This window comes from Rhipicephalus sanguineus, chromosome 6 (genome assembly GCF_013339695.2).
Source record: "Rhipicephalus sanguineus isolate Rsan-2018 chromosome 6, BIME_Rsan_1.4, whole genome shotgun sequence".
Classification (NCBI taxonomy): domain Eukaryota; kingdom Metazoa; phylum Arthropoda; class Arachnida; order Ixodida; family Ixodidae; genus Rhipicephalus; species Rhipicephalus sanguineus.
Genome location: NC_051181.1, coordinates 100,293,041 through 100,320,523, shown reverse-complemented (window position 1 = coordinate 100,320,523; position 27,483 = coordinate 100,293,041). Strand labels below are relative to the sequence as shown.

Below are 27,483 nucleotides of genomic sequence, written 5' to 3'. Positions count from 1 at the left end.
CGAAACATGAATATCGAAACGAATAACCACGTATGCTTTTCGCAACGTCGAAGAAGTTCGCCGAGAGACGTGGATTGTGGCCGTGATTGCACGTTCCATCGCTCTAACCATTTCGCTTCGTTGGTCGAGCTCGAGCGTGTTGGCGGCATGCGGCGCTCCATAATATCCACAATAATTGTGATACATGCAATGCACAAGAGGAACTATGCTTTTATTTTGATCTCGCTCAAGGATATTATACATTAAATACAATCAAAGTGACTTACGAGCGTGAAAGAACATTAACGCACGAGGGGACGTGAAGTGCAACTCGCTCCTCGTGAGTTAGCGGCTGGTGGTTCATCGTCGCTGTCACTCTCGGTGCTTTCACAGTCTTCTACGTCCAGTGAAAAATCCTCGTCGTCAAGATGGTTTCTTTCAACATCACTGCTGAAAGCGATCTGAAGAATTTCCTCCGCCGAACGACTTCGACCACTCCGCGTCACCACGTTTACAATCAGACGTCTGGGCGGTCTGGGCACGGAGAACATCTTCCCAATCTTGCTCTCAGACCGGTCAACAAGCAAATCGCTTGCAGTGTGCTGCCACCTATCAACAAACGTACAAAAACAAGCGGCGCAGCGGTGGCTATGAAACCCAACACACTGGCGAAGTACGGCGTGGATGGAAAGCGTTCGCTCCACGAAAGGCGTCGAGCAGACGCGTTCTCGAATGATTGAAACGTCGCTCGCACGATTCGTAACAGCGCTTTGCTGACAAAGGATAGAGGCCCTATTTTAATGTATCGCCAACTTGAGATCGCTCAGTTATACATGAGCACATCGCGAGCCCGCGCGATCTCCCTCCCGCGTGCAGTGTTATTGGACTCATGCACTACAAGAAACACTGACCAATTATATATGCAAGTAAAACAGGGTGAGCTTCAACTGAATATGTCAGACGATAACATTTAACTTACCTACGTGGCAGGGGCGTAGCCACGTTAGGGCACACCGGGCCCGTGCCCCCCCCGAAATTTTTTTTTTTTTTGCCATAGCATACAGAGCAGAAAATGACACTCGACCACATCTGCCTGCTCGTCCCCACTACAGATCAAGGAGGTGCCCCCCCCCCGAAAAAAATTTCTGCCTACGCCCCTGCTACGTGGCTACAGAAAGCCTCGCGAAGCTGATAGTATGTGTACACTGTGGGCTAGCATTGAAAGCGCGAGTTGCCACGTATTTTCACGAAAACTTCGCGTCTCGCAAGAACGAATCAGATTTCTCGTGTCACGGAGGGCCCGGTTTGTTCACTGATACAGGGAACATGCAAAGTCGTAGTGTTCCTTTCTTGCCAACGCGTTAACATTGAGGCTAGCACAGCCGAACAAGGCAGCGACTGCAAAGTGCCGCCATTTTGTCGTCTACTAACCCTCCTCGAGAGGACGCTCCTGAATTCCGCTCGGTGGCGCGACAGTCTATGGGCATTGCGAATACAGCTCTGCAAAGTGTCACGTGTCAGAACAGGAACTTTGCAATAGCTTCAGTGGGAACACGTCCTTTCAAAAGGAATGCTGAAGCTGTAAGTAAACCATTAAAGAAAGAAGCAGCACGTCGTATTAAACAGAATTTATTTATGCGACAGCCAAAGAAATAATATACGGTACTACGTCTCGCTTGTCAATTACCTCCCCTCCCCTCTCCCAAGAAGGAAATGAAAAGAAATGGGTGGGTATACAGCGTGCAGGTTCGTTAGCGCGTAAACACGATGGGGCATAGTTATTGCGACTACATGCGCTACGATATATTGTCGTCGAAGATTCTTTATTCCCGCGAAATTCAAAGCTCGTAAAAGTAAATTAAGTCAAATAACATTTCTTTAAGAAGCCCGACCGTCCTTCCTCAAGGGAAGGTGGTGACGACGTTCCCAAAGAGATCAGAAAACGCTCGCATTCTCGAAGATGCGGTATCCGGTTGCATTCTCATTTTTCGGCCTGTCGTCCGTGGGTGGCAAGGGAAACCACTCGGTCGTGTCGGCGGGGTCGGCGGTCACCGTCGGCCTGTGAACCTGCGCGGCGGCAGACTTGGGCGCGTCCTGAACGCGCAGCAACATGTAGGCCAGCAGGGCGATCATGAGCAGCCCGGACAGCATGGTGAGCACGAAGCACACGGTCTGCATCATGGGGTTGCCGGCGGCGCGCAGAGTGTCCCACTTGCGCTTCTCCCGGGCGGCTGTCAGCGAGCTCGTCTTGGTGGTGGAGTGTTCCGACTCGCTGGGCGACGGAGGTCTGCGTGTTTGTGACGGGATGAACAAGGAACGTTGGGGTATGAAGGGTGTGAAGGAACACAGGGGTACGGTACGAAACGAAGACCATGTGCAGGGTTTTTCATGAAATGGGTCCGAAAATATTTAAAAGTAAGCAAAATGAGATATTCTCACGCTGCCTGCATAATTACTTTTTCTGTGGTGGCAGGCATAAGTATAGGCATTAATTGCGACAGTAATTTAATTAATGAAGGTAATTAACCTTTTAATTTGTGAATACAATCGTTCGAGTCAAATGAAAGAATTGCAGCCCTTCCTGAGAACAGCCTGTTGGCGCTTTAAGATTTCGCAAAAGCGGTCGTTGGCGCTATTTAGGGAGTAATGAAAACTGACCAATTCCGACGGCGAAACCGAAACCGAAACTTGAAAGAGCGCAACTGCCATTCTTTTCCGAGACGTCCAGAATTAGCGAGCGTTGTTGCACCAACCATCGATCGACTTCGCTTCGTAGTTTTGCGGGTTCCATTTGCGAGAACAGTACAGTACTAACGGATTCAAACGCGACATCAAATTTTTCAGGATAACGATTGGTATGCGGAATTGCTCGAGTCAACCGCGTCATGTTGCGACGAATCCATTCTCTAAAGGTAATCTGTAGGCTTGTGCGAATAGTAAATTTTAGGTTCGAAGCGAATTCGAAGCGAATAGTGATTTTAGTCGCATAATTTCGAATCGAATTCGAATAGTACATATCACATATTATAAAGAAAAATGAGCATATTTGTCATGACCCAACCAACCTGCACAACGTCTTTTTTTTAAAAATTGTAACAAGGCATGTTCAAATGTCATTCTTTTTGGTTCAAAGGAAGTGTAAGCAACTTTTAATAGTAGCAGGATTTGGCTTTCAGTAGAATGCAAATGATAACCTGTAAAATATGTTACGTTTTAAAATTTACTATACTTGGAGCATATAAGCCGGTATAACAAGTTTTTAAACTTAAAGAAATGATGATTCGATGTGAGGGAATATGTTGATTTAACGTTAAAGTGGGGATTCGCGGCAGTGCGGATTTTTTCTGAAAAGGTGTATTCACGGTACAGCACTGCTCCACTGCAGTGAAATTACCTTTATAAAAGATTACAAGCCGACAGTGCAAATTTTTCTTGGAAAGGTGTATTCACGGCATAGCACTTATTTACTGCAGTGAAACCACCTTTACAGGGGGGTTATAAGCGGACTAATATACATCTATTCCTTCATTTCGAATACTTCGAAATTTTCAGTAATTTAAATTCTAATCGAAGTGAATTCGAATACTGTATTATTCGTTGGAATATTCGAAGTGCTCGAATATTCGCACACGCCTAGTAATGTGGGCTCTGATGTACGCGTTCGGGCCGAACTTACGACGATATGACCCGAACTCAAGACGGTGTAAATGAAAGTATGTGCGTTACTTAGCCCTAAATAGTCCTGTTTCAATCCGTGAGTACTGTACGTATGGCGCACGCACGTTAACGAATGCAGAACTAACACCACTGCAATCGCCGTTGTGAACAGTGACGTCGTTCTGGTCGTCTGCTAGTTGCGCTCATCGGAGCTTCGGTTTCGGTTTCCCCGGTGAAATTGGTTGAATTTCATTGCTCCGCAGTGATTACCACAGGTTCATTTCTCAAAACCTCAAAATGGCAATGGCCTCTTCGCAGGAAGGACAGTGATTCTCCCATTTCACCCTGCCGCCTGCCTCCGTTAATTAAAGGGGTCATGAAGCACCCCTTGGGCTGATTGAAAAAACACATCCTGCGGAAAGCGGACACGGCTATGAACTGCTCTGCCAAATATTACAGTCGTGCGCGCCGCGTAATGGCCACAAGCGGAGCGCGAAGTTGCCGTTTCCCCAGGCACCCTCTTTTCAAACAGAGGCCGGTTCTCACTCTCGTCGGTGGGCGGGGCGTCTGTCCGCTGTACGTCGCAAGAGACATAGCATGCTTATTGGCCGATAGCCGACGTAAATCGAGAGCGGCGTTCGGATCAGATGCGCTTCTTGCCGCAGGGTGCCGCCACTTGCCGGCGCCGCACTCCTCAGTACACGGTAGCCGCACTCGCGCAAGCGAATCACAGCGGGAGAGCGATCGCGTTTCATGACGCGCGCTGGCGTAACTTCTTTCCCCCATGCCATCCCTCCCTGTCTAGCTTCCAGTGCGCTCGCCGGCACGAGAAAAGAGAGAAAGCGCTGGGAGCGTGCGCCAAACCCCCGTAACTCCGCTGATTCTTGACGGATTCGAGAAATTTTTGCGGCAATCGATTCGGGAGGCAGTACACTCCGATACTGAGGCCATTAGATCATTACTTGGAAAAGTGGTTCATGACCCCTTTAAAAAGATAATTTTTTCTATTTATTAATGTTGTAATTGCTGTGTCTAGTCATCTTAAGATGTCTCCCACCACAGAAAAAAATCATTATAAAGGCAGCTAGCAAGTATTTCATTTCTCTTATTTTTAATGATTTCCGAACGCATTTCTTGAAACAACCTGTATATATGGTATGGAAGAAGAGGGTGCAGTTATCAACCGCGTCGATGACTGTAATATAATGCATCACTTTTTGTCACGTGTTCATTGTGCGAGCACAATCTTGCACGATAGCTATTGTCGTTTGCAGGACGAACGTTAGGGAGCGCTGCAGTTACGGCGCGCAAGCGTGCATGTCACGTAGTATTCTTTTTTTTTTTTGTATTTCGCGGGCATCTGCAGGACGCAGAAGAACACTAATACTTAAGAGATCGAAAGTTACGAACTGTCTAATAATAGGCCGTTGTACAAACAGATCTACAACCTCCTAATTGGAATTTTCGGCCATGTTCGATGCTATGGAAGTTAATCAACCTTCACTAATTAAGCAGAACAAAAAAAAATTGGGGCCCGCTCCGCACCAGTGGTGCGAACACTGAGGAAAAAACGGAGCTGGTGGCCTAGTTAATGTGATAGAGCGTGTGCTGTGGCACATTAATTATACTATACAAGGCTATGATATCTTTACCCTGTCATTTCCTCCTTTCCTTCCTTCTCACCCTCACTTCCCTTTCCCAGCCCCTCGATATACGAAACTATGCATGATTATGCTATGCTTAGAGCTGCTTGGCACACACCCGCTTTCTGAGGCGCTTACCCGCCGAGTTTTGTGCGGCGGACATACGGAATTACCCCAAGCTTAAGCAGCTCCGCTGGTAAAAGTTGCCGACTCCTTTCAGGAGTGAGCGACATGCATTGGGTCGCGCTGTCATGAAGCGCGTCGGCATATTTTTAAGCTCTAGAGCTAAATGGGGCACCCTGTATATGTTGTCAAAATGTCAAAACGCCTCACTGGTGATCGCCCGCCGAGGCATGTGATGACTTCTCCGGCGTCGTTGGCTGGTCTTCGCCCAGTTCGCCGATCAACGGGAGCTTCGTGAGGTATCCCACCGTGGTCGCCGCGGCGCTGACGGCGGTCGACGCCGCAGTCGTGGCTGCGCCCACCGCGCCCCGCATTGCATCGGCGGCGGTGGCCGCTCCCGGCAACATGCGAGGCGGTGGGAGAGGCTCGGGAGGAGGCGAGGGCTTGAGCACAGAGTGCAGCTTCGGCCTTGGAGCATCTTGGTTAGAAACGACAAGAAGGAAGAAATCACACGAGCGATTGCCGGGGTGCATAATAATAATTGTTGGGGTTGGACGCCCTAAACCACGGTATGATTATGAGAGACGACATAGTGGAGGGCTCCGGAAATTTCGACCACCTGGGGTTCTTTAACGTGGACCTAAGTATAAGTACACGGGCCTCAAGCATCTTCGCCTCCATCATAATTGCGGCTGCCGCGGCCGGGATTCGATCCCATGTCCATCGGGTCCGCAGTTGACCCGAAGGTCACGACACACACACACATACATACACACACACAGCGCTTTGTGTGTTTGTGCGTGTTCTACTCTGTCCGCGTTCTGTTAGCATGATCAACCAATTAGCTTGCCAACACGCTGGCATATATGGTGGTTTTGGCACGTAAAGCCCCATAAATTATTGCGACAGCAATTATATGGACACTCTCGACTGGTTCTTGCCGTCGCAGTCATATATATATATATATATATATATATATATATATATATATATATATATATATATATATATATATATATATATATATATATATATATATTAATGAGAACTAACAGACAATAATGCCAAGGAAAGTATAGGGGATGTTTTTAGTAGTAAATATGAGGTAATTGTGAAGAAAGAAAAGTGGACGAAAAGATAGCTTGCCGCGGGCAGGGACCGAACCTGCGACCTTCGAATAACGCGTCCGATGCTCTACCAACTGAGCTACCGCGGCGGCCATCCCCCCGTCCACTTTATAGGGTATATATGTGCATTTAAACGTGGGAGCGTCAGTCAGCGCCGCCAGTAGCCATGACGGCGAGTGTGGAACACTCTTTTTCTGCCTGTTGGCGTCACGTAGGACGTGAACTTATTACGAGCTGGCAGCTGACCAATAATCCCTCGCATACCACCTGAAAGCATCAAGTCTGCCAGAACGAGACCCTCGCTATGAATGAAGGAAATAATTGTTAATTTCAAGGGCTCGTTTTCTTTGTTATACACAATATTAATGAGAACTAACAGACAATAATGCCAAGGAAAGTATAGGGGATGTTTTTAGTAGTAAATGTGAGGTAATTGTGAAGACAGAAAAGTGGACGAAAAGTTAGCTTGCCGTGGGCAGGGACCGAACCTGCGACCTTCGAATAACGCGTCCGATGCTCTACCAACTGACCTACCGCGGCGGCCATCCCCCCGTCCACTTTATACGGTATATATGTGCATTTAAACGTGGGAGCGTCAGTCAGCGCCGCCAGTAGCCATGACGGCGAGTGTGGAACACTCTTTTTCTGCCTGTTGGCGTCACGTAGCACGTGAACTTATTACGAGCTGGCAGCTGACCAATAATCCCTCGCATACTACCTGAAAGCATCAAGTCTGCCAGAACGAGACCCTCGCTATGAATGAAGGAAATAATTGTTAATTTCAAGGGCTCGTTTTCTTTGTTATACACAATATTATTGAGAACTAACAGACAATAATGCCAAGGAAAGTATAGGGGATGTTTTTAGTAGTAAATGTGAGGTAATTGTGAAGAAAAGTGGACGAAAAGATAGCTTGCCGCGGGCAGAGACCGAACCTGCGACCTTCGAATAACGCGTCCGATGCTCTACCAACTGAGCTACCGCGGCGGCCTCTCTTCATCAGCGCCCCCTCCGCCAGCCTTGATGCAACACGGATTTGCACCCCCCCCCCCCCAAGACAAAATACTGCCGACGCCCATGGATGCAATCATGTGCAGGTACATTTTCATAGCTCGTGTAAGAGTTGTACGGTTGTAGTAAACCCAAGCATCACTAATCGCGTGCGAGGAAAGTCAAGGAGTACTGGCGACTGCAGTGCTTGTGCACTGTCACGGTGAAGCTTGAGTAACCGGGTGTGCTCGTTACACTCGAGCGACAGAAGTCTAATTTTGTAGCCACAAGAAATGAACATCTAATTGGACGAATGCGTTGTTCATCAACACGTTCACTGATCTATAGATGCTCTTTAACCGTCGTATCGACCCTCAACCGTGAGAGACCACACGTCGGTAGCATTAAAGCTCCCAGAACGAGCAAAAGATGTTTATCAAATGGCGTTTTTGTCCTGGACAACGCGTTCCGCGCTACCTGATGGGGCGCTTACCGTACTCCACTATGATCGGAACGTGCGAGTGCTTAGGCATGTCTCCTGGTGCGTCTTGAAGGCCGCGGGGGCGTCGTCTTTTCGCCTCAGAGGTTCTTCTTCTTTTCCTCACGAGCTGCACGTGCTCAGAGTGATAATGATGACAGTGATGATGAGTCTCAGACATTCATCTTCCAAGGTGCGCTTAGTGAACACAAACAGCACAAACGAAAAAAGTACAGGACATAAGGCAACGAGCGCAAACTACCAACTGGTTTATTGTCTGAAAAAACGTAACCCCAAGAAAGGGGTGTGTCAAACGAGCATGCGCAGATACTCATAAAAACGCAAACGGGGCAGGGCGAAAATGCGGGGGGGGGGGGGTAAGAAGAAAGGAAAAGGTGAAAAAGGAGGGTATGGAGGGAACGCGATCAAAAGAAGCAAGATCTAATCAAAATTAGCTTGTAATTTTCGCGAAATCTACCTCAGCCGCTGTAAGGACGATAGAAGGGGCACTAACACGAGCTTCCTCGCCTTCTTCCATAATTTTCAATGTCTCTAAGATTTCTCGGACCGTTTTATCTTCGGAGCGGGCTACTACAGCTGTTCTTTCGAAGAAGGCTTTACATGAACATTTCTTGCAATGTGCCGCTAAGTTACTAGCGGCTGCTAGCTGCTGGCAAGCGTACCGATGCTCTCTTAGCCTTAGGTTAAGGCATCGTCCCGTCTGTCCGACGTACGACCTACCACCTCCATACCCTCCTTTTTCACCTTTTCCTTTCTTCTTACCCCCCCCCCCCCCGCATTTTCGCCCTGCCCCGTTTGCGTTTTTATGAGTATCTGCGCATGCTCGTTTGACACACCCCTTTCTTGGGGTTACGTTTTTTCAGACAATAAACCAGTTGGTAGTTTGCGCTCGTTGCCTTATGTCCTGTACTTTTTTCGTTTGTGCTGTTTGTGTTCACTAAGCGCACCTTGGAAGATGAATCAACACCAACTAGCCCACCTTATAGCTCTTCTCAAAGTCTCAGACATGACCTGTACCTACAGCGAAATACTATTCAAACAACTGGTGGCTGGAGGAAGCACAACAATAATCAGGAATGCTGGAAACGATCTGGAATCGGTTGACGGAAAAACGGGAATCGAAATAGTAATGCGTAATTGAGTGAAATATAGGAGGTAGAGTCTTTATTCAGTGGTTAGAACGACAGAAAGTGGTGCTAGTTGGCCTGGATTCATAAAAGAAGGTGAGGCTTGCGAACACGGACACTGGAGAACAACAACAACACTAACAAAACACTAGGAGGACGCTTGAGCTTCGCCTTCAAGAGTAGAATGCGAAAGCGTAATCGGGCCCCGTGCGTATCGCCTTCTCAATTGCTAGCCTGGCTTAGGTGCTCGGCGCACGTCTCAACCGTGCCGTAAGGAAACGAACGACTGCGCGCGTAACATTGGCCGCTTCAAACTATCCAAGAATGCCCACTGCCAGTGCAATTGTCATGTGCCCACTACGCCATAATTCTTCCTTTTGCGAATCAGTGAAGGGCCCACTACGCGTTCGTAAGGCAGCACGACAACTTACGCAGCGGTTCACTTCGTTGGTGCTTTGATCATGATTAAATTTGTCCGAGCTCTTTGTAATGGGTGAGCCTTTAAACACCCATTCGTTGCGCAGTTCGCATGTTTTGACGCCTGGCGCGATTCTACGGTTCTGCCACGCAATATTACATGCGTTAAGGAGACTCCTTCCACTACATGACATCCATATAGTGTTCTTTTTTTTTTTCGAAGCAGTTTCAAGCAAAGCAGTGGCTCTGTGGTAGAACACTTGCTTGCCACGCGGAAGGCCTGGGTTCGGTTCCCACTCGAACCGAACATTATTATTATTTATTTTGTTTGCATATTTCTCGATTTTTCTGTCACGAACAGCGCTGATTTTTTCGCTCACAACCAACGACGCCGACACCGACACTGGCATTTCTGCGAAACGAGCTCTTTAACGCCAACGCGTTAAAGAAGTGACCGTTGGCAGTGTCGCCGTCGATACGAGTGATGCAAAACAATCATCGTGAGATGACATAACCAAAAAATAAAAAAAAAAATCATTGTGTGGTGACGTGTGTCATTGGGGCGCCACACGTTGCCATAATTTGTGACGTCATTAGACGACAGCGTCGCTTGGTCGAAGGTGGGACGATCCCGGAGGCAGCGGAAACCAGGTGAAGTGCAGAACGCTTGCAATACTTCAGATCGCGGAGGAAGAGCAAAGCCACGTTAGGTGCAAAAAGCTCTCGAAAGGGGGCGGGGATTATCAATAGAATAGACTCTGAAGAAAAAATTGGCCGCGTATCTGCGTGCTTCGCTGCAAATGTCGTGTAAAGACGATAGAAGAGGCGCTGTGTGAGATATGGACGCCATCTGGCAATACGTCGGGAAACATGAGTGCTGTGTTGCGTGTTGGTAGTCCCGGCGCAGCAGCAGGCGAAGACCGGCGGTGACCAACGCGACCGGCGGGGACGCCAGCCAGCCCGAAAACGTGGTTTGGCGCGAAGCGCTGAAGCAGAGAAACGTCCGCACTCAACGAGTACTCTCCACACACTCTTTTATTTACACGTCGCCTGGGTAAAACAGGAACGCCAGAGCGGCGCCCACAACCGGCAGCCTGAAGGCCGCCCACAACGCTGCTTTTTCATTTTTTAAATATTTTTTTTCACCTTCTTGGCCTTCTCAAAACTAAAGTTTTTCAACACCAACCCATGGCATTCGTACAGTGCAATACAGAACCGACACCGAAACAAAACAATGAGCTCGTGCGAAGGGCACGAAGGAAGGCAAATGTCAGCGCAGTCGCATTTTCAGCTTTGTTGAAACAGCGCTCACTAGACGACGACGAAGTAAAAGAAGGCACAGGACAGGCAGCGCCTGTCCTGTGCCTTCTTTTACTTCGTCGTCGTCTAGTGAGCGCTGTTTCAACAAAGATGAACGCATACCAACTCGCTCAAGCTTCTATTCTTATGCATTTTCAGCGCAGCTTAAGAAACTAGGGTCCTTAAAATTACGTATGTATGCATTTTCTATTAAAGGAACACGCCACCTAATACTTACCTAGTGATGTTGCACCTCAGATATGCATGATATTTACTTTTTGATCGACAACGTTCACAAGTATGAACAGCGCACCAGTTCAAGACGGCTGGCCCTTGGGCAAGTGGTTCAACTTTGGCCGAGTGGCTGAATCGAGGGACGTGCCGACAAACAGAAAGACAGACAGACAGAAAGACAGACCAAAATTTCTGCGTTTAAGTTCCCCAAGAAAGACTATCGTCTTTAAAAGAAGATGGCTTTCGCCTTCCAGTCATCTTGGGCAATCCCCCACTGTGGGTATGAGCCACAGCTTCTAGGGTCTACTCTACTCTACAAATGCATAACGGACGGTGCGAGTTTTTTCAATGATGCAGTGGTCTCAGGAGTGCCGCATACCGTGCAATTCGGACTGTCTGCACGGCCGATAATGCAGGTAACGACGACTGGACGCCACACCTACTCGCCGCACCTAGTCGCCACGCCACTGAACCCCTTTTGTGCGTCTGTCCGCGATATACCATGAAAAGAAAATCGATTGTCACTTTCTTGTTGAAATCTGTCACGCAACAAGTATCGGGAAACGTTCTGTTGGGACCTACACCTCGTCATCAGCGCAATATTATTAAAGCTCCGAACAAGTTTTTGCGCGAGACGGAACTAGACAAGAGACTGTAAATTGTATTTGGACAATCATCACCACATTAATCCTGATAATTAACGTCTTCTATTTCCTCTCTTTTCCACGCCGTCTCCTTCAAAAACTGATTCAGGCCGACCTCTCAGCTTTTCTATCACAATAAATCTCTTTCTCCCTTCTTTTCAATGATTGAGACCATAGGGAAATTTTGAGGATGATTGTAGTGGACTGAGGGGAGATGGACGCAGCGAGGCATGTGGCCAAGTGCCATGGCCTCCTGCCTCGCTCTGTTTCCGCTGCATCTTCCAATGGTACGTTGTCGAAGGTGGGGAGTAGGAGGTATGCGTGTGTTGTGGACGCACAGGGCGCCGTTAGCTTGCGCAGCACAGCGTATAGTTTCTCAAACTGTATCCTCTACGATAATGCCTTCGAGGCAACGCAAGTACTTGTCTAAATATTTATTTAAATAAATAAATAAATAATACGTACGACACTGTAATGGTCACCTGGATGGAACCCTTCATGCTGCAAGAACATCCAGGAAAATTCTGTGTCTTTCTGTACCTTTCGTGAAAATTCTTTGTCACCTCTGTGCAGCGCTACACAGCTTTGCTGGCCATACATCGTCGTGAGTGGCTTGGTGGTGTTTATAACGTTCCTTCTCATATGGCTCGTACCCACACTGGGGGAATGACCAAGAATTCGTATGAAATTTTATATGTGGATTATTAACCCATGATTAAACAGAAAAGAAAAGCAAACACATAATGTGGACTCGGCCCATGATTTTTTTTCTTGTTTTTGTAGGCGCGTTCTGACCTATTCCCAGTTCCAGGTCCTGCTGCAAGAACTGCAGAAACATTCTGAACAAGATCACCTCGGCTGCCCCAACGCCTCAATTAAAAAGAAATTCCACAGTATATCAACGGGGTGAATGATGATGAGTGGGGCGAAGCTCTCGTACGGCAGGATCTTGGCGGCGGCGTCGCGCAGCTTCACGCCCACTACATCATCAACGACGTGAGATCGGGCCGGTTTATACTAAAGGGTCGATGAGAGTCATGGCGACTTGCAGCTCACTTTAATTTTACATGTACGCTGTGAATTTTTATTGTTTAATCACGCACAGGAGAAATCTCACCAGGCACTACCTTGGAGGTAAACAATTGCTGCTAATGGGGAATGAGAGACAGAAGAAGTCGGCTTTTAGCTAACACTTACACTTCTACTTCTACTAACGTTTCCTACTGGAACATGCCAATGGCTGCTAATGGGGAACGACAGACAGAAGAAGTCGGCTTTTAGTTAACGCGCATGCTGCGAATTCTTTATTGTTCAACAACGCACAGGAGAAATCTCCCACCGGCACCACCTTGGAGGTCAAGATCTGGTACTAGCGTTAAGACTGGTTACGCACTACGACGGGGACGAACGGGTGCCGCTTTAAGGAGCTTCGCCCCTAAAACTACGCCTGCTACATCAGCCGCAATAGCGCTGCATCTCTTTCGCCTGTTCTGTCTTCCCATTGATACGGTAGCGAGCGAGTTTCTCCGAAATGGGCGTCGGTGAAGTACGACGCTACCTGTTGCAGCTGTACGATCACCTTATGCGGCAGGTAAACTTTTCTGTGGCCGAATTGGGTGCAGATAGGAAAAGACGCATATTTCTGCAACCCAAAAGGGAGAACGGCGTGGCGTCGTTGGGGGAAGCGTGTGTGAAAGACAGAAAAAGTCACAGTTTCGCCGCAAGGGCGAAGCAATGAATGCGATAGCAAGAAATTAATGCTATGCGAAGTGAGGCTCGCCAATGGATACTCTCAGCTTGAACAGCGTTCCTGCTGCAAAGGCGGCCGAAGCAGCGAAGGAAACTAGCGTGCTTCAAGTGTCGAGCTGTGACACTTGACAGTTCGCGCTCATCTTCTGTTTGTCCGTTTAGCGGCGTCCCTTCAGCTCGAGTGACTTTCGTACGCTCGGTAACATGAGCGCGGACATCACGGTGAAAGCGTGAAACATTCCTCTTCCCCTCACCGCGAGAAAACCGCGCGAGCAGACAACGGAAGGGCAATGTTCTCGCTGCGCAAATATAAGAAGCGAGCGAGCTCGACGGCGACTTTTAAATGCGCCCGTCGCGCTGCTAGCGCCATCTCGCTGGTAATGAAGAAACGCTTATTATCGCCTGCCGTCTCTGAGTCCGTCCAGCGGTAAAGGGTATGTGTATAACGCGCGCCGTTAGCTACGTGGAGGATCTGCGTTTCGTGGCGTAGTGGATAGCGCCACTCGCTGCGGAGCAAGAGGTCCCTGTTTCGATTCCGCGCTTCGGAAGCATTTTTCTGAATTAATTTTCTTTCTGAATTAATTTTCTATATATATATATATATATATATATATATATATATATATATATATATATATATATATACACGGTGCATGACGGCGGCGACGGCGACGGCAATATCCAGCCGAGACTGTCCATATAATTGCTATCGCAATAAAAAAGGAGAGGCCGCTTTCTCGAGAAATTACTAGGCACAACACCGAGCACGATTCGACACAACACCGAGCGCCCGTCTGTCTCCTTTGCTGTTCTTTCTTTGTGTCCCGTCTGGTGAGCAGTTTTCTATTGGCCTCGCGATCTTTGAGTGGCGCCCTCTCGCGTGTGAAGTCAGAGAGGGGACTCGGGTGCCGTTCTTCGCACGCGCGCTCACTGCGTGAAGGCTACTCGACGCTATCGGCCACTCTGTCCTGCTCGAGTTATTGAAACATGAATGGGCAAGTTCATAAAGCAATTTGTACTGCATGTTCAAGCAAAATGGCGAGCCAAATCGAGCGGAGCTGCCGTCAGGAGCATGTTCAGTGTCGATTGCTTCTGGTGTCGTCTGCTATAAGCCATCAATGTGCACATCTGCACGTATCGCGACGATTTCTTTTCGCGACTGTTCTATGGCCGTGGCGCACTCAAAATGACTTTCCGGCCCGTTTCCAATCACTAATTTCAGCGTTCGGGCTTCGGCTACCGTGTCTGCGTTAAGGCACAATATACGTATACCGCGCGCTGCACGTGTTCAGTTGCCAAGCCTGCTCCTTCAATTCAATTCCTTTGTTCGGAGTTTTAAACGCGTGACAAGCGACGTGCGATGTCATTCAAATCAAATAAATGGTCGTTACAGGCAACAACTTTTGGTTAAATCCAAGTCTTCAGTTGATACCGTGTAAGCGTGTCGTAAGTAGTCGAAGTTTAAACAAGAAATAAAAATGTTCAGAGCACGTGTCAAAAGGGGATGCATGGACGGTGATATGAAATATATCGTAGGTAGGGCGGAGTTGTCTTTATTTTTGCAGCATATTTTAATCCCTACGTTAATAAATCAACTTTTCCTGACTCGTTCCCGGCCGTTTGAAAGCATGCCGAACAGAATTAGTGTAATCATACTAACGTAGATAAATACAAAGCTTTCGCATCGAAAATTGTAGTAAGATGCATTTGGTGTAAAATAGTGTAATTCACTCTCAGCCGTCGACTCCTGATAGGGCGTGATGCGGTCACTGTACTAAAAGACTCGCAGGGTCCCTTATGTATTTGCCTAAGACGACTCAAAGGCGAAATCCATCCTCTTCTTTTTGTTCAGTCGATGCATTGTTCCTTCCCCGCCCCCTTCCGAATGCCTTTTGGACGTAACGTGGTTTTGCACTGCCTCCAAGATCGGAGGCATTGCAAGTTTTCTATTAGGGGTGTGCGAATATCAAATTTTTCGAATCGAATACGAATATCCACCTTCGAATATCGAATCGAATATCGAATATCAAAGGAAAAATGCCTCCACAGTAACAATATTTTATTTAACATGTAGCTATCTGAAAAAAAAAAACATTAACAGCCTGACTGGCAACATAACATACACTGCTATCTCCAGAACACAATGTCTAGGCCAGCACAATACACATCACAACACAAGCAAATATCACGGCACAATGAAAGTAATGACTAGATGTTATTATGAAGAAATATGAGTTGCTCCACATGATCAGGCAGCAGGCGCTCCCTTGTAACAAAGACAACCCCCCACCCCCACCCCCCTGCCACTGAAAAGGCACGCTCGCTTGGAACAGAAGTGGCTGGTATAGGGAGGTACATGGGGCAAAGCTTTGCCAGACTGGGGTATCTGAAGGTGCCTACAGTCCGCCACCAGTCACGTGGGTCAGTGTCTTTCTTCAGAAGTGGTCCCGCATAGTGAACGAGTGGTAGTGCGGCACGTTACGGCCGCATAATATTGAAAATGTACGGTTACATGATCGCCAACAGCGCTGCACGTCGGAGATGCACCAGCAATAAATCATACATGTTGGGGCGCTCATCGCAGGCAGATATCGTGCCTCCGTGTACTTACGATGTTTGTCGCTCCTCTCGGCAACGTTTTTAGCTATACGAACACAGCAGAAATGTGGAAGACGAGTTATTTTATGCATGATAATCGAATGGCATATTCGAATTGTTCGAATATTCGGAGTTATCGAATATTCGAAACTTTTCGAATACGCGATTTTCGAATCGAATACGAATATTTCGAATGTAATATTCGGCGAATATTCGAAACTTTCTAATATTCGCACGCTCCTACTTTCTATACATCACCTGGTTGTGCATTGCCTCCGTGATAGACGCGCCGATCACGGAGGCAATGCAAACCGACGATGTCATGTGATGACGTAATCACGTGACGTGACGTTATGACGTCACAAATTTTGGCGGTCTGTGGTGTTATGAGGACGTCATAAGTTGACGTCATCGCGTGAAGATTTTTTGCATAACTCGTGTTGACGCTGCCGACTAGGGTCGCCGACGGTGCATTTTTGCGTTTGATCGGGAATCCAAAGCTTTCATCGTAAAGTATTTAACCATGTTACAACGCGGTAAAGAATAGCAATAACCAGCCAAAGGGCCCAAAAGAATGATGGGAAAGAGCTCTGTTGCTCCTCTTCTGGGACATATTCGCCAATTTTTCCTACTGTTTATCAAGCTGTATTATCGGTGGCAAATGAAACACGAACAGCGGAGCGCGTTCCCCAAGCATTAGGAACTGTATAATGCGCGCCGTCCTCTCATCACCATTGACAGGCACGCACACCCGATTAGGCAGCACTACGCAATCGAAAGCATTAATCTGTCTCACGAGCGGCAAACCGCAAGAGCGTATCATCTCTAATCAAAAGGGTGCAAACTGTACCACGCGCACCACTGCTGGCGTTTCATTCGGAGGCGATAGTACGTGTAACAAGATTTAATGTGCATCCAACTCGCCCAATCTACGCTAGTTGTCCGCAGTAACCCGCTGGTCGATGAAGTTATCAATTTTATTTTGTCGGCAAACGTTTTGTGTACTTACTGCAATAGGTGGATAGCAAAATGACGTCTTCCGGTTCGATGCCTAGCTCTTCGCTGTTTCAAGGTGTGTGCCGTTCAGTGTAATCGGGGAGAAAACGCGTACTTTCCACGACGCGGTTGTTACCAGTTATCTTGCCTCCTCCCCGATTACACTGAACCGCACTCAACTTGAAGCAGCGAAGATCTGAGCCTTGACGGTTCCTAGAACCGGAAGGGCTGTAGCAGACGACGATCCACCTATTGGGAGTGGAGTGTGAACTTTCGTTCAAATCTGTTTACATAACGCAAACTCTTGCGAATAAGCCGTGAAATTGATCGCGCTTCGCTCCAAAGCAACGTAGACTCTTTTTAACTCGATTGGCGGGACGTTCGCGCTTTCACGTAAGCTATTTCAACGCCATCCATCTCAGTGAGTGACGCTACGAACTCGGTGGCATGATCCTGACCGCGATGGCTCTGTGTATAAAAAATACGTTAAATGTTAACGTTTCTTAACCTCCAGTAATGCTAGCAGCCATCTAAAGAACTCTCATTACACGAAAATACAGCTAGTAGTCGAGGAACGCCGTGCGACGCGAGCGAACTATAACGAAAATGCTGCTGTTCTAGCCGCAGCCTAGCAGACGACAAAAGCCGAATCGCCGCCTTTGCGTCACCGGAGCGCCGTTCGCAGCGCCACCATCGGTGGGTCACCAGGCCAATAGAAGATGAACCGAGTAGGAGGCTGGAGCAAGGTCTTGGCTGGAGTACTTCTCTCACCGTTAGAAAAAAATTGGTTGGTGCCTGGCGTCACTGAGAATCGAACCCTTCACCTCACGAATTGTAGGCAGACGCTCAACCACTTGGCAGCCGCTGCGGTCAAGTCGTTGGCATGAACGTGGCGTGATGAAAAGGAAAATAGCGAAGCGTCTGACGACCTACACTGATCTTCATTGGCCGCAAGGGCGCAATCACACAGAAAACCAACAGGGCACGACACAGGGGCTAACAACTTTGTCTGATCCGGTAACACTTTATTAACACGAAAGTGTTTTATGGCGGGGCCTACCACGGCTCCACCGACGTATTTCCGTCACGGATATGACGTTGTAAAATATACACTGATAGATGACAAGGAAAAAAATCAGAAGAAAAAGTTTCGTTGCCGGGAGTCCAACCTACGACCTCTCACTCCGCAGCACGCGGCGCGAAACCACTCGGCCACAGAGCGTACATTCTACAGCTTACTAACGGCGAGCTAGTTATATACACTATTTACCGCTGGCGGTACTCAGAGCTCGGTGGCTTCAGCGTGTTCTTATTATCAGTAGCGAGATGGCGTGACAGGAGCGGAGGGCGCGCTTTAAAGGTCGTTGCCCCGCATGTGAGCGCGCCTCTACAAGGGGTGTCTCACGTGCGCGCGCGCTTACCTCGTGATTGTGGCGGCTTGTACGTCTTGTCCTTTCACCGCAAGTTTCCGTTGACGTTACAGAGAGAGCACGAAGGTAACTTCGCTCGCTGCAGCGGCCGCGTTTCCGAATGGATTGCGCCGCTCCCACACAAAGAAGTAACAATTGTTACAGTTGTTAGTTCGCGCTCGTCCTGTGTATGTTCTTTTCGTGCGTCCTTTCTGCTATGGAGCGCGCTGCAAGTTTCGAGGTACCTGCCGTTCTTCACGTGACACCACACTCCGTTGCTATAGTATTAATTCCTTCGCCCTTGTGGCGAAACAATGCACCATACACGCTAAACTGCCCCTGTGAAGACACGTTTCACTTTCGTGTTATACCGATTCCTATGAAAGGGGGATCAGCCATGTTTTTATTCGTAGTCATGGCAACGCACTGCAGTGTGGCCTCGCAGTAAGCACGAAATAAACCGTTGACATGTCCTTCTCCCGTAGTGCATTCGTGAGCAATACGGAAGCGAAGAGTTAATTTTTGTTTTAGGAACAATTACTCGTGATGTACTGATACGATTGCGACGTACTAATTTCCAAGAGATACAAAAAAGACAGAAGCTCAGAGGAAAATGGAGGCTTCAGTGATTTCCAAGAGGTACATTTCCGCTTCAAAATTTTGGGTCATGAACACTTTCGTGCTTGCCATTGAAAATGCAGCCACCACGGCTGGGATTCGATCCCACGACCACCGGTTCAGCAGTCGAGCGCCATAAACACTAGATCACCGTGGCGGGGCCCAAACCAGTTTACAGACCTGGCGTGGCTCTGTGGTCGAATACGTGATTGCCACGCAGAATGCTTGGGTTCGATTCCTGCTGTGGTCCTAATTTTTATTCTTTCCATTCACCGGGTCAACGCTGCCAATGCCGGTCTTTCTGAACGCTCTCGCATTTAAATTACCAATGTCTGTTCTCGCCGTTTCTGGGAAGATATAAACTGTCAATCACCTGTGGCGCATACCCGCTTACCGTGGCCCGTGGTATACGTGTATGTGCCACACGTGCCTGGAAGAAACGGTTTGACGACGTACGCGACGGGATTTTCACGTTATTCATGTCATGACCTGACATTCATATTCGCCAGACCTCGTTACCCTCCCGTGCCAAATTTGGTGTACACCAAGTTATGGGGGCGATCACGAGAGCACCAGGACGTAGGCAGCTAGATAGATAGATACGTAGATAGAAACGCTCGAAGTGCCCTGGGTTCGCTAAGCAATGCTTCTCATTTAATAATTGCATCTGCAGTCGCGAATGGTATTTATAATAATGACAAATTTATATGCTACTTTCGGCACAACTCAGCAATTCATTTCGTTGACGGTAATGTAGCATAGTAATTGAAGCATATTTCCTACATCATAAAACGGAAACACGTTGTATTCAATGTGTAAAGGTGAATTATATAGCATGGTCAAAGTATGCCATTTCGAAAAGCTATAAGGCGCGAGTTAATATCGCGAACACGAATCTAATCCATCGTATGTTCATGATGATTACTAGAAGACACGTGACTGTAAATCTCTAGCTGCTTGGAACCTAAAAGCACAATCGAGGTCATAAGTTCGTGCTTTCACTGTGCATCATGTGTCAATCAATCAATCAATCAATCAATCAATCAATCAATCAATCAATCAATCAATCAATCAATCAATCAATCAATCAATCAATCAATCAATCAATCAATCAATCAATCAATCAATCAGAGTGACTCACGCGTTCTTCCTTCCATGCATGCACTTGTCTTTTACTGCGCAAACTGTAGCAAGCACGTCAACCAAGTGAGACATACAATAGTGTATAGAATTATGTTTATGGTAGCGCGAGTGCTGCGTTGCAATGCGAGCCTCGCCGAGTTGAAGAGGTGGCATTTTGGATAATAGATGCCTTCCGGCGTAGGGATCCACCGGGATTATGTCGCGAGCACATGGACAGGCGCACAACTCGCAGACGGCACAACTATATATGGTCATTCCCGCGTGATTTTTATGTTAACAGGAGAATAACTCGTGCTGTCTTTGGTCGCAGTATTGCGTGTGTCGTTGCAAGCCCGTTCCAGTATGTGCCGCTGGCCATCCAGCTGCGACATGCACGACTTCATTAGCGGATGCATGGTTGCGTCAACAAGCATAATGCGAAATATGGAGACATCAGGTCGTAGCCACTCAGATAGTGGAATACATCAAGCGTGGATTATATCAGAAAGGCTGGTTGTGATCTATCGCGTATAACCGATGCGCACCGCCATTCTCGAAAGCAGAACCTCAATGTGTATATGTATCAATTATAACCTGCCTCCGAGTCGAAAGTATTCAAAGGCACGCTTTCTTCATCTATATCCGCTAGTTCAAGATCGATTTGTAAGTTGTTTCGTTTTATAGTACGTTTCGTTTCGTAGCCCGTTGCATCGGACGTCGAGGCTTGTGTCGAATCACTAAGTAGGCTGCTGGAGTCGTCGAACGAGGGAGCATCAAATTCTTCGTTGAGGTCTGAAGAAGGCACTGTGTTAAAGTTCGCGAGGAGGTCGTACAAATAATTTATGATTTTAGTGAACGTGACGAGGTCGGTCAGGTCTTCAGCGGTAACTGAGCCTTACGTGTTGTGCGCAGACTCATTCATGATCTTAGTGAACGTGACGAGGTCGGTCAGGTCTTGAGCGGTAACTGAGCCTTCCGTGTTGACCGCAGACTCGTTCATGATTTCGGTGAACGTGACGAGATCGGTCAGGTCTTCAGCGTTAACTGAGCCTTCCGCGTTGTCCGCAGACTCGCTCATAACCTTGGTGAAAGTGAAGAGGTCGGTCAGGTCTTGAGCGGTAACTGAGCTTTCCGTGTTGTCCGCAGACTGATTCACGATTTTAGTGAACGTGACGAGATCGGTCAGGTCTTCAGCGGTAACTGAGCCTTCCGTGTTTTCCGCAGACTCGCTCATAACCTTGGTGAACGTGAAGACGTCGGTCAGATCTTGAGCGGCAACTGAGCCTTCCGTGTTGTCCACGGACTCGTTCATGATTTCGGTGAACGTGACGAGATCGGTCACGTCTTCAGCAGTAACTGAGCCTTCCGTGTTTTCCGCAGACTCGCTCATAACCTTGGTGAACGTGAAGAGGTCGTTCAGGTCTTGAGCGGTAACTGAGCCTTCCGTGTTGACCGCAGACTCGTTCATGATTTCGGTGAACGTGACGAGATCGGTCAGGTCTTCAGCGGTAACTGAGCCTTCCGTGTTGTCCGCGGACTCGTTCATGATATCGGTGAACGTGACGAGGTCGGTCTGGCCTTTAGCGGTAACTGAGCCCTCCGTGTTGTCCGCGGACTCGTTCATGATATCGGTGTACGTGACGAGGTCGGTCTGGCCTTTAGCGGTAACTGAGCCATCCGTGTTGTACGCGGACTCGTTCATGATATCGGTGTACGTGACGAGGTCGGTCTGGCCTTTAGCGATAACTGAGCCTTCCGTGTTGTCCGCGGACTCGTTCATGATATCGGTGAACGTGACGAGGTCGGTCTGGCCTTTAGCGGTAACTGAGCCTTCCGTGTTGTCCGCGGACTCGTTCATGATTTCGGTGAACGTGACGAGATCGGTCAGGTATTCAGCGGTAACTGAGCCTTCCGTGTTGTCCGCGGACTCGTTCATGATATCGGTGAACGTGACGAGGTCGGTCTGGCCTTTAGCGGTAACTGAGCCTTCCGTGTTGTCCGCGGACTCGTTCATGATATCGGTGTACGTGACGAGGTCGGTCTGGCCTTTAGCGGTAACTGAGCCTTCCGTGTTATCCGCGGACTCGTTCATGATATCGGTGTACGTGACGAGGTCGGTCTGGCCTTTAGCGGTAACTGAGCCTTCCGTGTTGTCCGCGGACTCGTTCATGATATCGGTGAACGTGACGAGGTCGGTCTGGCCTTTAGCGGTAACTGAGCCTTCCGTGTTGTCCGCGGACTCGTTCATGATATCGGTGTACGTGACGAGGTCGGTCTGGCCTTTAGCGGTAACTGAGCCTTCCGTGTTGTCCGCGGACTCGTTCATGATATCGGTGAACGTGACGAGGTCGGTCTGGCCTTTAGCGGTAACTGAGCCTTCCGTGTTGTCCGCGGACTCGTTCATGATTTCGGTGAACGTGACGAGATCGGTCAGGTCTTCAGCGGTAACTGAGCCTTCCGTGCTGTCCGCGGACTCGTTCATGATATCGGTGAACGTGACGAGGTCGGTCTGGTCTTCAGCGGTAACTGAGCCTTCCGTGTTGTCCGCGGAGTCGTTCATGATATCGGTGTACGTGACGAGGTCGGTCTGGCCTTTAGCGGTAACTGAGCCTTCCGTGTTGTCCACGGACTCGTTCATGATATCGGTGTACGTGACGAGGTCGGTCTGGTCTTCAGCGGTAACTGAGCCTTCCGTGTTGTCCGCGGACTCGTTCATGATATCGGTGAACGTGACGAGGTCGGTCTGGTCTTCAGCGGTAACCGAGCCTTCCGTGTTGTCCTCGGACTCGTTTACGATATCGGTGAACGTGACGAGGTCGGTCTGGTTTTCAGCGATAACTGAGGCTTCTTTGTTGCCCGCGGACTCGTTCATGATTTTGGTGAACGTGATGACGTCTGTCTGGTCTTCAGCGGTAACAGAACTTTCCGTGTTGTCCGCAGATTCGTTCATGATTTTAGTGAACGTGACGAGGTCGGTCTGGTCTTCAGCGGTGACTGAGCCTTCCGTGTTGTCCGCAGACTCGTTCATGATATCGGTGAACGTGACGAGGTCGGTCTGGTCTTCAGCGGTAACAGAGCCTTCGTTGTTGCCCGCAGACTCGTTCATGATTTTGTTGAATGTGATGATGTCTGTCTGGTCTTCAGCGGTAACTGAGCTTTCCGTGTTGTCCGCAGATTCGTTCATGATTTTAGTGAACGTGACGAGGTCGGTCTGGTCTTCAGCGGTAACCGAGCCTTCCGTGTTGTCCGCAGATTCGTTCATGATTTTAGTGAACGTGACGAGGTCGGTCTGGTCTTCAGCGGCGACTGAGCCTTCCGTGTTGTCCGCAGACTCGTCTGTGATTTTGGTGAACGTGACGAGGTTAGTCTGATTTTCAGCGGTAACTGAGCCTTCCGTGCTGTCCGCGGACTCGTTCATGATTTCGGTGAACGTGACGAGGTCTGTATGGTCTTCAGCGGTAACAGAGCTTTCCGTGTTGTCCGCAGATTCGTTCATGATTTTAGTGAACGTGACGAGGTCGGTCTGGTCTTCAGCGGTAACCGAGCCTTCCGTGTTGTCCGCAGATTCGTTCATGATTTTAGTGAACGTGACGAGGTCGGTCTGGTCTTCAGCGGCGACTGAGCCTTCCGTGTTGTCCGCAGACTCGTCTGTGATTTTGGTGAACGTGACGAGGTTAGTCTGATTTTCAGCGGTAACTGAGCTTTCCGTGCTGTCCGCAGACTCGTTCATGATTTCGGTGAACGTGACGAGGTCTGTATGGTCTTCAGCGGTAACAGAGCTTTCCGTGTTGTCTGCAGACTCGTTCATGATTTTCGTGAACGTGACGAGGTCGGTCTGGTCTTCAGGGGTAACTGAGCCCTCCGTGTTGTCCGCAGACTCGTTCATAATTTTTGTGAATGTGACGAGGTCGGTCAGGTCTTGAGCGGTAACCGAGGCTTCCGTGCTGTCCGCAGGTGTCGCTATGCTTTCGCTCCCAGGTCCCGGAAACACGGTGCGATCACTCACTGGTTGGGCCATGCTAGTCGATGATTCGTCTTCCGCAGTTGTAGGTGGCGCGGTGATTTCTGCGGTCGCCGTGAGGCTCTCGTGCGTCGCTGGGGTGGCATCGGCCCCCGAAGACGACGCGTCATCGTCAGCTGTGGACAGTGGGGTGGCTTCGGACGTGGATACAGTTCCGACACTCGAATTGCTTTCTGGGTACGTGGCGTCTCCACTTCCAGGTTTGGCGGATGGTTCCTCGCTCACCGTGGAGATATTGTGCACGGTCGAGTGAATGGTACCGACGTGGCGCGTCGTGTCGTTTACCGCGTCGGGGGTAACGACGATCGATAAGGCGCTGACGTTGCTGTCTTTGGCGAGCATGAAGACGTGCAGCAGGACGCCCACGACCAGGATCGTGCACACGACGAGGAGAGTGACGAGAATGGCCACGGCGGGTAAGCCCGTACACCCGCTTAGCTTTTGATGGAGTCCCTTGTTCTGGCCCCTTGTCAAGACGGATGACTCACTTGTAATGCTGACGTTCATGGCCATGTTTACATGGGGCCTCGCGACGCAGAGCTCGAAGGCCCCGGCTCCCTAACCGCGGCGGAGGCAGTTATGGGAGGAGACCAGAACCGAGCTGCTCTGGTCGATGGTGGGATGGGACCTTGATGGTTGCACTGAGGTCGTCTTCTCCGTGGGCCACCTTGAAAAGTCGAGAAGAGGATCGAATATGGGCTACGTGCAAGCTTCCTCTTCTTCTGCTTCGTCTGTAGCACAGGCGTCGGTCACTGTTGCGGAAGCTCAGCCACAATGAATGTCACCTGCACTTGTAGTGGGAGGTGGTGAAACAGTAGTACGTATATGCGGTGGCGGCTATTGCGGAGTTGGCGAGTTTGTCGATGTTTGGATTATTCTCCTTTTATGCTTACTGTTCGGTGAGGAAACTAACACGGAGACCACGCGTTAAGTTACACTCTACATTAGCCAGAAATAACCGCGATTACAATCACCATCATCATAATTACTAATACCGCTGTCGTTGGCGTCGTCACCAGTGCAAAGAGTGAAACTGCTAAGGCGATACGAAAAGTCCGAGAAAACGCAAGGGAAACAATTAACTATGGCAAAAAAATGCAAAAAGTACAAACGGGTCAGAGTGGACTTTGGAGCATTATTGTATTTTCTTTGCCATTCGGGCGTCATGACATGGCTAGAAAGAACTGCAATAATTTGTTTCTATCGACGACCCCAATCCGACGCGAAGTTTTCATAAAAAATAATTCAGAGAAAAGTCTGTTCTTAAAGGGGTGGTGCCACCAAATTTGTGGCTTGCGCGTTCTTTGCTGTAAGCGTTTCCTATATTTCCAGGAAGCATGATGCGCACACCAAGATTAATGTATTCTCGTTAAATATTTTAATATCGCCTTTTGATGGGAACAACTTTCGGTATCGGTTTCTGGGCGCCGAGGGTGGGCAGTGACGTAGAAGTGTAGGGGGCTTGGTCACGTGACCACACAAGGCTGTGACGCACTTAGCCAGAAAGCGATCGAAACTCGGCGAGTGATGTATACCAACCGATGCTTTGCCGGTACTATAGTGAACTAGAATATATTCTAGTTCACAACAGCCGGTACGCACGTTGCGTAGGTAGCGGAGGTCCGGAGGTCACTCACGTCACTACAGCAGGTCTGGTGTGACGTCACTACAACTTTCGTTACCCATCCTACAGATCTAAGTCAGTGTTGGCGCGCTAGCGATGGGTTTTGATCGGGAGAATGGACATTTAGGTACACTTTGGAAGTGAATTAAAATATATTCTAAACGTTTGCTGTGTCCGACCCTTCGTGTGGAGTGTCCTTGCATACAGAGGAAACCCACAACAGGCTTGTTATAGCCTCGAGATTTGATGGCACCACCCATTTAAGGAACATGGCCCGATGTTTTACTTTTTACGTTTTTTATTCCTCTTGGTGTTGTCATGAAAACGGTGGCGCGTTCACAAACGAGAAGAAACTTGCCGGTTCGTTTTTTATTGCGTTTCATGCGTGGCATGAAAATTTGCTGCAATCTGAGCCGTTTGTTAAAAGACCAAAATTCAAACGCAGTAGACACTGCAACTGAACGCAAGTAGTTTCACATTAGCAATATCAGAAAAATCTAGAACGCAAGAAAGCACGGAAGAAAACAAACGTATGGCAGCTACACTACCGTGAAATCCAAGGAAGTACGTAACACGGGCACCCAGCGATTCCCGTTCGTAGAGTTCCCACTGCTCCGTTTACCAAAGCGTCGATGACGTCAATGTTTGAGGTAAGCATGTAGGTTTTCCCCGGCACGAGTAGAATCTTGTTGGGGAGATTCGCAACTCGGTGTGCGACATGTGCGCTACTTTTTGCCGCGCTTTATCGACTTCCTGCTTGTTACGGCATTTGAGATACGCGTCGTCTGCAGCGAGTTCCGTCAGATTGTTTCCCCCTTCAGATTTAGCGGCCTCGCCGAGCGCCGGAGTCAGCAGCAGGTTTCCGAAACGTTCATAGCGATTTTAAGTTAATTATTGCAATTACTTCTTGATTATTTCCGCTAAATTTATTATTTTAAACCTTGTTCGTTCATTTTAACCCGTTTTGAGCATTGCTAGCCTTGTTGTGGCCTGTACTGAGCGCTTTACTGTGAACGTGATCACGCCACGTGAGATCCAAGGACGGACGAAAAGCCGGGCGCCTAAAGTGCTCCGCACTTAAAGGGACACTAAAGGCAAATAACAATTTATGTCAGAGTGAAAGCCCAATGTATGACAACTTCTAAAACGGCAATATTATCAACAGCAGTGCCCTACTTACAGAGAAATTAAGCTAAATGTATCACATGATGAGCGCCACGAGTGGGACATTTTCGAAGTGATCCCGATGACGTATGGAAGTCGGCCTACAATAAATCACTAGTAATCAAACTAGCAGCAGTAAAAAAAGAACATTCCGAGCATCAAAAGACGTAATAAAATGCTGTTTGTTCGTTTCCGCTTGATTCATGGAAAACAAAACCTCCGTGGCGTTGCCATGGGGAACGGCGCGCGTGGTTCAAAGGTTCCGTTTTCGCCGAGCTGTGCCTCGCCCGTCTCAGTGGTAGTTTCGGGATCGCGTACTGCCGTGCGTGTTTTGCGCGCTCGTGAAGATCGCTCTGACAGAAAGTTCGACAAAATGCCGCATGCGTGTGATATTGCCGGATGCCCGAATGGTGCACAACGCCAGTGCTGCAGCAAGGAAACCG

At 48.6% G+C, this 27,483-nt stretch overlaps 1 protein-coding gene across 1 annotated transcript; it reads right to left on the bottom strand.

Moving 5' to 3' along the window:
* Positions 1–21,126: 21,126 nt before the first annotated feature.
* Positions 21,127–24,765, bottom strand: LOC119397435 (uncharacterized). The gene has a single exon (XM_037664860.1). The coding sequence runs from the start codon at positions 24,763–24,765 to the stop codon at positions 21,127–21,129; it is 3,639 nt and encodes a 1,212-aa protein (XP_037520788.1).
* Between the last annotated feature and the right edge of the window lie 2,718 nt (positions 24,766–27,483).

What these genes read in the sequence shown, in the direction of transcription:
- LOC119397435 (XM_037664860.1), bottom strand. Translation starts at nt 24,765, where the DNA reads ATGGCCATGAACGTCAGCATTACAAGTGAGTCATCCGTCTTGACAAGG.